The sequence below is a fragment of the Elephantulus edwardii genome, unplaced genomic scaffold, assembly GCF_000299155.1.
Source record: "Elephantulus edwardii isolate Elephantulus edwardi_28Jun2011 unplaced genomic scaffold, EleEdw1.0 scaffold00106, whole genome shotgun sequence".
NCBI lineage: Eukaryota > Metazoa > Chordata > Mammalia > Macroscelidea > Macroscelididae > Elephantulus > Elephantulus edwardii.
The window spans coordinates 1,025,108-1,035,735 of record NW_006399856.1 but is presented as its reverse complement, the minus strand read 5'-3'; the positions used below and the strand labels follow the sequence as shown (position 1 = coordinate 1,035,735).

Genomic DNA, 10,628 nt, shown 5'->3' with positions numbered 1-10,628 from the left:
TACCCAGAAAATTAAAAGACGTATTGCCATGGGAAAGTCTGTTGTTAGGGACCTCTCTAAAGTACTGAAGAGCAATGGTGTCTCTCTGGAGACTATGGGGCCTCTGATACAGGCCATGGTCTTTGCTATCACTTGTTATGCATCAGAGTTGGACAATGACCAAGGAAGATAGAAGGAGAATTGATGCCTTTGAGCTGTGGTGCTGGAGAAGAGTATTGAGAATACCATGGACTGCTAGGAAAACAAACAGATTCATCCTAGAAAGGGTTAAACCTGGCTGCTCCTTGGAGGCAAGGATTCTGAGGCTTCGTCTGACATACTTTGGACATGTTGTGAGGAGAGACCGGTCCTTGGAGAGGGACATCATGCTTGGGAGGGTGGAGGACAGGCACAGGAGGGGAAGACCCTCTATGAGGTGGATTGATTCAGTGACTGGGGTAATTGGGATTGGTGTGTCGGAGACAGTGCGATTGATATAGGACAGAATAGAGTTTAGGGCTGTTGTACATAGGGTCTCTATGAGTCTCAAGCGACTCGACAGCACATAACAACAACAACAACAACAACTGTAGAGTCAGAACCTACCCATAGCTGACCCCCTGGTGGGTTTTCAGAGACAGTTAATCACACAGGAGGAGATTCCCCATCCTTCTCCTGTGAAACAGCTGGTGGGCCTCAAACCACGTGCCTTTGGTATTGCAGATGCAGCTTCTTATCACTAGGCCACAATAGTAGGGTAGAAAAAAAAATAAATAAAAGCAGAGCCTTCAATCCATTTTAAAATCTTAGTGTGAGTCTGGAGTTAACAATGGATTTTTCGAAGATGTCTTTCCTTCAGTCTGGCTGCTGACGTGAACAACCTCATTCCTTTTCTCTGAGGTCTGGCCGTGTGGGATATCTAGTCGATTCCCAAGGAATCATTGTCACTGTAGAAATGCAAATGCAAGATTGGATAGCTTGAGAGCTAGGTCATAAGATAACAATGCTATCAACAGAGCTGTCCAGCAGACCTCCAGAAACAGGCCATCAGACACTCCCTTACTCTGGTACCCTTCGGTGAAAAACTGAGTGCTGTGTACCTCTGACTAGTCATGTAATCCCACTTATTGTGTTACAAACTTATTGCTGCAAAAACTCCAGCTTCTACTAGCCTGTCTTAAACTTCCCTGATGTCCATCAGCCAGTTATGAACTTTGTAACCTCTAGTTTCTGAACCAACAATATAAGAATGTGTCCTGTTTGTGGTCCGGTGAAGTAGCCCTTTGAATTCTGTGAAAATGGTTATTTCCTAGGTCAGGATCCCTCAATAAACTACATTGGATTGTTACTTCTTATTTTAGTAGGTCTGGTGATGTTTCTTTGCCACAGTCCTTTAAGAGGCAAGTGTTACTTTATCTACCTTCCAAGAGCACAAGGGGCCCAGGTGACACCTAGGTCTAAGTCACTATCCTGTCCCTGGTCCTGTCGGGCCCCTGCCTCCTCTTGGTGCCTAATGAGGCATCAGCGCCAGAATTGGCAGCACACCAGGCTCACAGTGCAGCGCATTGTCTGGGTGCCCTGAGGGCCTGCCGGGACAGGGACACGATGATGGGAGGCAGGACTGCCCTCAGTGCCCCACAGATTGCCCCTAGCTGGACAAGCAGTGACACCAGGCAGTCAGTGACTGAGGGAGATAGTGGGCATGGAGGCGAGGCGCAGGGTCCTAGCAACAGGGTGCTATAGGAGAGGAGCTTGGAAAGGACACAGAGAGCAGGACAAGAGGCAAGAAGCAGAGAAAGAGGGAAACTGAGGTAAGACAGACAGGGATACAAGGTGACAGAGACTGAGAATGGAGCTCCTGCACCATGAAGACTAACAAGCAGAGAGAGAGAGAGGCAGACAGACACTGAGCTGAGACTGATGGGAGTGGAGTGGGCCGAGCTGGTGCAATGAGTTTGGGCACAGAGTGGCCGGTGGCACCTGCATTCTATTTGCCACCCTGGAGGGTCCTTGCTCTGCCTTTCCCTGCCTGGGGAGAGGAGTTGTTGTAAGTGCCAATGAGTTCACTATGACTCACGGCGATCTGTAAACAACAGTCTGAACCCTGCCCTGTCCTGTGCCATTCACAACATCTCTGATAGACTTGAGCCCGTTGGGACAGTCTCCATGTCAACCATCTCACTGAGAATCTTCCACTCTTGCACTGACCTCTCCACCTTTTCCAGCATGTGGCCTTTCCAAGGACAGGCCTCTCTTAACAACATGTTCATCCTTGCCTCTAAGGATCACGCTGAGCCTCAAGAATTATTTGGTTTTCTGACAGTCCATGGAATATTCAGTACTCTTCTCTGTCAGCACAATTAAAAGGCATTCATTCTTCTTCTGCCATCCTTATTCATTGCCCAACTTTCAGATGAATAGCAAGTGATTGAGAAGACCATGACTTTGAACAGGTACACCTTAGTCTTTAAACTGACATCATTGCTCTTCAGCACTTTGGGAAAGTCCTTGACAGCCATTTTCTCAAATGCAACGCATCTTTCAATTTCTTGACTACTGGTACCAGGTGTTGATTGTGGATCCAAATAAGATGAAATGGTGGACTATTTCTGTTTTGTCTTCATCTAGCCATGAGGATGTCTTTTGGTTCAGTGTGGAAGATTTTTGTTTTCTTGGCGTTGAATCGTATTCCATGTAGAAGGCCATATGTAGTCTTTGATCTTCTGCAATAAGTGCTTCAAATCTTCACTTTCAGCAAGTAAAGTTGTGTCATCTGCATAACATAAGTTGTTGATGAGATTTCCTCTGATCCAGATGTGTCATCCACTTCCGAAATGGCTTGCCTCTGGAAACTCTATGTACGAACAGCACTCAGGCTGTTCGTTCATAAGGTCGATATGAGTCTTCTACGACTTGACAGCACCAAACAAAAACAACAACATTATTATTATTAATGAAAATTTACAGAGATTTTGCATTTCTGTTCCTTCATTGTTGCAATTTTCTCTCTGTTCATCCCTCCCCTCCAGTTCATTCTCCTCTTTGAAAAGTAAAAGAAAAATTCTTTCATTGTTATACAATCCCTCCCCCAACTCTACTACACTGTGCAGCCTTCATTCTGGACTCATGTCATGCCAATAATACCTAATCATATATACCTTTTAAACAGTTCTCATTCTCACATTTTTCTTCTTAAAGTCCAGCTTCTTGATTTGCTCAGCTCCACAATCAACACTCTTGGTACCAGCAGTCAGGAAACCAAAAGACAAATTGCACTGGGAAAATTTGTTGTCAGGGACCTACCTCTCCAGAGTACTGAAAAGCAATGATGTCAGTCTAGAGACTAAGGTGTGTCTGATCCAGGCCATGGTCTTCACAATTACTTGCTATGCATCAGAGAGCTGGGCAATTATTAAGGATGACAGAATAAGAATTGATGCCTTTGAGTTGTGGTGCTGGAAAATAATCTTTAACATACCATGGATCGCCAAGAAAAGAAATAGGTCTATCTTTGAGAGATTGAAACCAAGTTTCTGTTTGGAGGCTAAGATTTTGAAGCTCAGTCTCACATATTTTGGGCATATGACCAGGAGGGGCTGGTCCTTGGAGAAGGACATCATGCTTAGAAGGGTGGAGGGACAGCACAGGAGAAGAAGACCCTGGATGAAATGGATTTCATAACTGGGCCAATTGGGGTAGGTGTGTCAGAGTCAGTGAGACTGGCTCAGCACAGGGCAGGCTTCAGAGCTGTTGTACATAGGGTGGCTATGAGTTGCAATGTGACTCAATGGCACATGACGGAATAGGTATGGGGAAAAGATACTGCCTTGAAGTAAATCTTGTAAAGTCTAGAAAAACAACGAGGAGAGGGATGCGAGTCGTAGAATGACCTCCACCTCAAGAAAATAGAGCATGGGGGTGGGGTGGTCACAACCCACCTGGGATCCTTGCCCTTTTCAAAAAGAGTCTTAGCATATGAATTCACTCAATTGATGGCAGGTTTGGTTTTACATAGGCTGGAAGGATGGCACTGGCAACCAGAACCCATGGGGTGCCATCAGGCCCTGAGATGTAGAAGAAGAGTAAAGAGATGCATGGAGTAAAGAGGCATCTTGGGTCCTCTGCCAGCACCACACTCCCACTAAAGAAATCTGCACTGGAAGGATTGCATCACAACGTCTTTGTGCCCCCTGGTGGTGATGATTAAGAACGACAATGGCCAGTGCGGATAATGAAAAGACTAACAAAATGTGGAACTGTTTAAAAGGGATGTATGATTAGGTATTATTGTCATGACAGGAGTCCAGAAGGAAGGCTGCATAGTGGAGTGGACTTGGGGGGAGGGATTGTATAACAATGAAAGAATTTTTCTTTTACTTTTCAAAGAGAAGAACGAACTGGTGGGGGAGGTTGGGCAGGGAAATAAGTGAAACAATGAATGAATGAATGAATGAATAAAAATCCAAAGTCTCTGTAAACGTTCATTAAAATTAATTTTTAAAAACTTGAAAAAGGGAAAAAAGAAGAAGCTAATACAGCCACCATCATCAAGTCGACTACCACTCACAGCAGCCTGTGAACAACAAACAGATCTGCACCTTGCCCTATCCTGAGCCGTCCTCACTATCTGCAACATGCTGAAGTCTGTAGTTAGTCACCGTGCTAATCCATCCCGTTGACAGTCTTCTCATTCACTGACTCTCACCTTTCCCAGCCTTTTTCCAAGGACTGTCCCAACTGACAACATGCCCAAAGTATATTCCATCATCCTGACCTCTAAGAAGCACCCTGGTTGCATTTCCTCCGATACAGGTTGGCTCATTCTTTTGGCAGTCCATGGATATTCAGAAGCTTCTCCCACACCGCAATTCAAAACCACTGATTGTTTTCGTCATCGTCCAGCTTTCAGATGTATACAAAACAGTTAAAAACGCCATGGCTTGGATCACGTTCACTTTGGTCTTCTTTTTTTTAGTCTTAGAGGAGTAGTTAACTAGAATATTAACCAGGTAACAGAGTGGATAAATAGCTAATTAATTGAGAACCAGATACTTAGATGGCTAAGCCTTTAACTAGTTAAATGCTTCACTTAACTCATTACCTATTTATTTTGTCAGTTGAGTATTTAGGTGACTAAAATCGGTTAGCCAGTTACCTAGCTAGTTGAATGGCCACATGGTTAAATAGCATCCTTTGAGCTGTGGTGTTGGAGAAGAGCTCTGAGCATACCATGGACAGCAGAAAGAAGAGATATGTCTTCGAGAGGGTGCAGCCGGAGTGCTCTTTGAAGATAAGCGTGATGAGGCTTCACCTCACATACTTTGGCATGTTGCTAGGAGGGGCTATTCCTTGGAGAAGGACATGATATGGGGAAGGGTGGAGGATCGGCGAAGGAGAGGAAGACCCTCAACCAGGTGGGTTGACACAGTGACTGCTGCAGTGGGCTTTGGTGTCAGGAAGTGTGAGGATGGCGCAGGACAGAACAGGGGAAGATCTTTTGTTCACAGGGTCGCTATGAGTCATGCTCAACTCAATGGCACCTGACAACAATAACAAGTGTGTAACTAGTAAACTAATTGTTATACTATTTAGTCACTTAGCTATTTTGTTAACTAGTTAACGAACTAGTTGCAATAATACTACTACTATGTTAACAGTTAACTAACTAGTTAACTATTCAATTAACTAATTGGTTGGGTAGTTAGATAACTAACAAGATGAGTCACTAGGTAACTGGATAATTAGTAAGCTAGATAGTTATATTTGTAACTGGCAAGCTAGATAGTTATATTTGTAACTGGCTATCTTGCTGCTATCCAAGAAGGACCAAGAAGCGGACCTACTGGGCTTAGCCTGAGGAGAACCGTCCTGTTTCTCATCCACTGCTCCCTGCACCCTTGATGCCCTTGTTTGTGCCTCTGCTACTTCTCCCTAACAGGGTTCTCGCTCCTCCTCCTCTGTGCTTAGTTTCCCCTTCCAGCGTGCTTCCCGTGTTGGGCCTGAGTCACTCCTCAGGCAGCAACCTCCAAGGGAGTTGGCAGAAGCCACAGCCACCGCCCGGAGCTCAATCTGCACACCCCGACCTTCATGCCTCAGCCCTCCAGCCTTCCCAGGTGAGTGGCAAGGAGACTCCTGTGAAGACTCCTGGGTCTTATGAGGGCTGGAGAAAGGGATCGATGGTAGGAGCGAGGGGCCAAGAGTTCTAGACAGAAAAGAGGAAGAGGAGGAAGCGCGTTCTAGATGTCCGTGGGTTTCATAAGAGGATCTGGGCTGAAACTGACTGCTGAAACTCTCAGTCAGAACGCTTTGATCTAGATATGGGGCCCAGGATGGTGAGAGACAGGATCAGGATGGAGACTCAGGTCCTTTGACTCCCAGAGCAGTGCTTCCTGCACCCCCACCTTCAGCCTGTCCTCCATTTTTCAGCTTCATGGTCCTCTGCCTTCCCATTCACTGACTGGGTCCCAGTAGGTCACTGTTCTCCAGCCCCGCCCCCAAACTCCAGGATGCCTGGGTTCTCAGCCCATGGCTGGCCCTGACTCCACATTCTCACAGTAAGCTCACAGGGGCCCTAATGTCCCTCTAAGTCTTGGGAACAGGTTAAGATTCCCCTGGGAGAAAGGAGTAAGCTGGAAAGCAGTGTCTTGACTCCCACCCACCAGTATTCTGGCCAGTCACCTCCCCACCCACATGACCAAGGACCCCCACCCCCCTCAGGGCACACACATTTTCCGCTGGAGCTCAGGAAAGCATGAGTGTGTCTCCAGGATGGTGACTGCCCTGGCTGGGCTGAGGACTCCCTGCAGGATGCCTGGGTGCTGATGTTCCCACAGTCTGACTTCCACATGACACGAAGACTCATAGTGCCACCCTAGCCCATCAAGTTGGGGCCAAGAACATAGGCAGCCAGACCAGAGTTCAAATTCTGCTCCAATGCGGACAATTCTGTAATCTTGGATAAAAGACTTGCTCTCTCTCACTGTGTACCTGTTTCATCTCCTCTGAAATGGAGTTAATAAAGCTCCGTAAACTACTGTGGGGACCAAGGTGACAAGGTATACAAAGCATGCAGCACCGTGTCTGGTACCCAGGAACCCCTAAGTGTAGTTGCACTGTCACCTTCATACATTGCTCACTGGAAAGTTCCGATTCTTTTCACCTCCTAGTTCGTTTCCTGTGTGGACCCTGAGAAGCCGCTTCCCCACTCCAGGCCTCTGGCTCCGCCTTTGTCTAAGGAGAAAGTTGACAGCTGAGTCCAGAGGGTCTTTTCAGGACCAGGCCAGTCCAAGTCTCAAGGAACCACTCACTTCCAAGTACCTATGGCAGATGAGAGGGCTGTCCTCAAGATCACCAGGGACCTGAAAGGTGAGTGTGTCCTGAGATAACTTCCGAACTGAGCTGGGGAGAAATGAGCTATCACTTCTGCCTTGGAGGACTCACAAGCTACAAGCTGTGTCTGCTCTCCCCTCTAGCGGCTGTCTCTGCCATCATCCAGGGCTATGGGGAGAGGCAGCAGTCAGTGACAGATGCCAGCGCTGAGCTGCACAGGCTCTGTGGCTGCCTGGAGCTGCTTCTACAGGTGAGTCCTCTCCCCTCCTCACATGTCCACTCACCTAGCACCAGGTGAGCAGCAAAGTTTTCCCCAGACACTGAGGGGAAGAGCAGTTATTTACCTTTTATTACAATCTCCCATCTCCTCCCCTGAGGGTCAACATGTCCCTCCTGTTGGCTGATCTTGGGGAAGGAAAGGAGGTGAGAAGGGTCGTTTCAGCCTGAGAAGTGAGACTGAAGCAGGTCAGCAGTGGTGCGGCCAGGGGCTGGGGCAGCCACCGTGCTCTGACGACTAAAGCTGTGTGGGCATGGATGTGCTGGGGGAGCCTTTCTGTGGCGGGCAGAGCCCCAATTCTAACCAGCATATCCTTTTACTGAACGCTTGCTGCCTGCCAGGCTAACCTTTTACACATTCCACCTCAGGTTCAAACCTCTATGTCTCAACCACCTGTCCACATGCACCCTTCCCACTTCTCTGACTTCATCTCCAGCCAGACCTTTGCTCAAACACTTACTCCAGCCACACGGGCCCCTTAGTCAGAGTCCACAGGCACATTCCTACCTCAGGACCTTTGCACTTGCTCTCACCTCTGCCTAGAAGGCTCTTCTCCTAGGAAAAAGCACGGGAACTCTCTACCGTCTTACCTCCACAGGACTTAAATCCCACATGACTCAAGTAGCACCTACTCAGTGGGGCATTCTAGTGTGACCTTAATCTAAAGTGTCCACACTTACTTCACACACACACACACGTTCCATAGGCTCACACATGCACATGTACATCACATACACTGCGCTTTTAGCCTCTTTCCTTAGTCTTTCTTCTTCATAAGCTTCACTGTCAAATATTTGCTCTTAATCTGTTTAAAAGGGATTTATGAATGGGTATTCTTGTCATTACAGAAGTCCAGAGTGAAGGCTGCACAGTGGAGTGGACTTGGCGGGGAGGGATTGCATAACAGTGAAAGAGTTTTTTTTCTTTTTCTTTTCAAGGAGAAGAGTGATTAGGGGGTAGTGGGTGGGCAGGGAGAAAAGTGTAACAATGAATAACTGGAAATCCTAAGTCTCTGTAAACTTTCATTAAAATTAATAAATTTTAAAAAATATTCACTCTTAATTAATTCTTTTCTGTCAAGATGGAAGCCCTGTAAGTGAGGTCCGTTTATTTGTGGCTGTTTAGAACAGAGTCTGGCACATAGTAAGTTCTAAGTAAATACTTTCAAAGAAATAAATGGGAACACTGTGCCTCAGAGAGGTCAAGCCGCCAGCTCCGGGTCACACACCTTGTGTGGGCAGAGCCAGAGCCTGTAGCCAGGTCAGTGGGCTCAGCGAAAGGGTCCTTTCTCTCAGCCAGGCGGGAGGACGCAGGCAGCTAGCTGGGTGTTCTGGATCAGAAGGGGGGCCAAGGGAGGGCATCCTTCTGTGCTCATCTCTCCTTTGCTTGGCCCAGTTTGACCAGAAGCAGCAGAAGAGCTTCCTGGGGCCTCGGAAGGATTACTGGGACTTTGCCTTCACCGCCTTGCGGCAACAGCGGGGCAACTCGGAGCCAACCCGCTATGCCTGCGCACAGGACAAGGTGAGGGCACAGATCCAGGCAAGCCGACCGGCCTCTGGGAGGTCGAGGGCATCTGGTACACAGGCCTTGGCAAGGTTTAGAGAACAAAACAGGCCTATCCGAGGACCATACCTCCTACCGCTAACCACAGCACCCTCTCCTGAGCCTTGTTTCTGGGCAGCAGCATCCCTCCATCCACCTCTTTCCCCTCCCAGCCTCCAGGTCCCCAATTTCACTCTCACCTAGATGACTATCTCCCATCTTTTTTCTCCAAGCCTCTCTGTGCTAATAATAATCCGTTTCCACAGGGCGACTCTAACTCGGGGACCCTGTGCTATGTGTTAATGGAGAACTCCATGAGTTTTCAATGGCTCATCTTCCACAAGTAACTTCCAGGTCTTTCTTCCAATGTTCCTCTGTTGCTGTTTTTATTATTGTTAGTTGTCATCAAGTTGACAATGACTCATAGCATGTGAACAGCAGATCTAAACACTGCTCTACCCTGTGCCTTCCTCACCATTAATTGTGCTCATTCTTTTTCTTTTTATTAATTTTAATGAAAGTTTACAGTGACTTAGGGTTTCCAGTCATTCATTGTTGCATTTTTCTCCCTTCCCACCCCCTCCTCCACAATTCACTCTTCTCCTTGAAAAGGAAAAGAAAAACTTTTTCATTGTTATGCAATCTCTCCCCCAAGTCCTCTCCACTGTGCAGCCTTCATTCTGAACTACTGTCATGACAATAATACCTAATCACATATCCCTTTTAAACAGTTCTCTCCCTCCTCTGCTTCAACAGAGTATATATCATTTCTCCCCTCCTTCTCTGTCTTCCCTCAACCCCGATGTCAGTCATATTTTACAACAGTGGCCCTATGCAATATTTGTCCTTTTGTGACTGAGATATTTCACTCAGCATAATGTCCCCCAGTGTCACCCATTTTGTGTAATATTTCATGAGTTCCTTGTTTTTCAATGCTGCATAGTATTGCATTGTGTGAATACACCATAGTTTCTCTATCCATTCGTTTGTTGATGGGCACGTAGGTTGTTTCCAGCTCTTTGCTATTGTGAATAAAGCCGCAATGAGCATGGGTGAGCATATATCTGCTTGGGTAGAGGTTATGGTTTCTTTAGGAGTTGTGCTCACTCTTTGAATCACTATGTCAATCTACCTGGTTGAAGGTCTTCCTCTCTTATGCTGATCCTCCACCTTTACAAGTGTGATGCCTTTTCCCAGGGGCTGATCCTCTTAACAAAATACTCCAAATATGTGAAGCAAAGCTACCCCGTCCTGACCTCCACAGAGCCCTTTGGCTGCACTTTCTCTATGTGTTTGTCTTGTTCTTTTGGTAGTCCATAGGACGTTCTGTATTCTTCTCCAGTACCACAAAAAGGCATCAATTCTTCTTCTGTCATCCTTTTCATTGCTAACTTTCAGATGCTTAGCAAGTAATTGAGAAGACCAGGGTCTGAATCAGGTGCACCATAGTCTTCAAAATGATGTCATTACTCTTTAGTATTTTGAAATTGTCCTTGACAGC

General features: G+C 46.7%; 1 protein-coding gene across 1 annotated transcript in view; it reads left to right on the top strand.

Annotated features, from left to right (window-relative positions):
- The first annotated feature begins 7,298 nt into the window (after positions 1–7,298).
- The window catches only part of RUFY4 (RUN and FYVE domain containing 4), a 29,262-nt gene continuing 25,932 nt past the window's right edge, over positions 7,299–10,628 (top strand). Inside the window, exons 1-3 of the mRNA XM_006891947.1 lie at positions 7,299–7,344; positions 7,452–7,558; positions 8,981–9,106. Of these exons, the coding sequence (XP_006892009.1) occupies positions 7,299–7,344; positions 7,452–7,558; positions 8,981–9,106 (279 nt within the window). The remainder of the gene's footprint in view (positions 7,345–7,451; positions 7,559–8,980; positions 9,107–10,628) is intronic.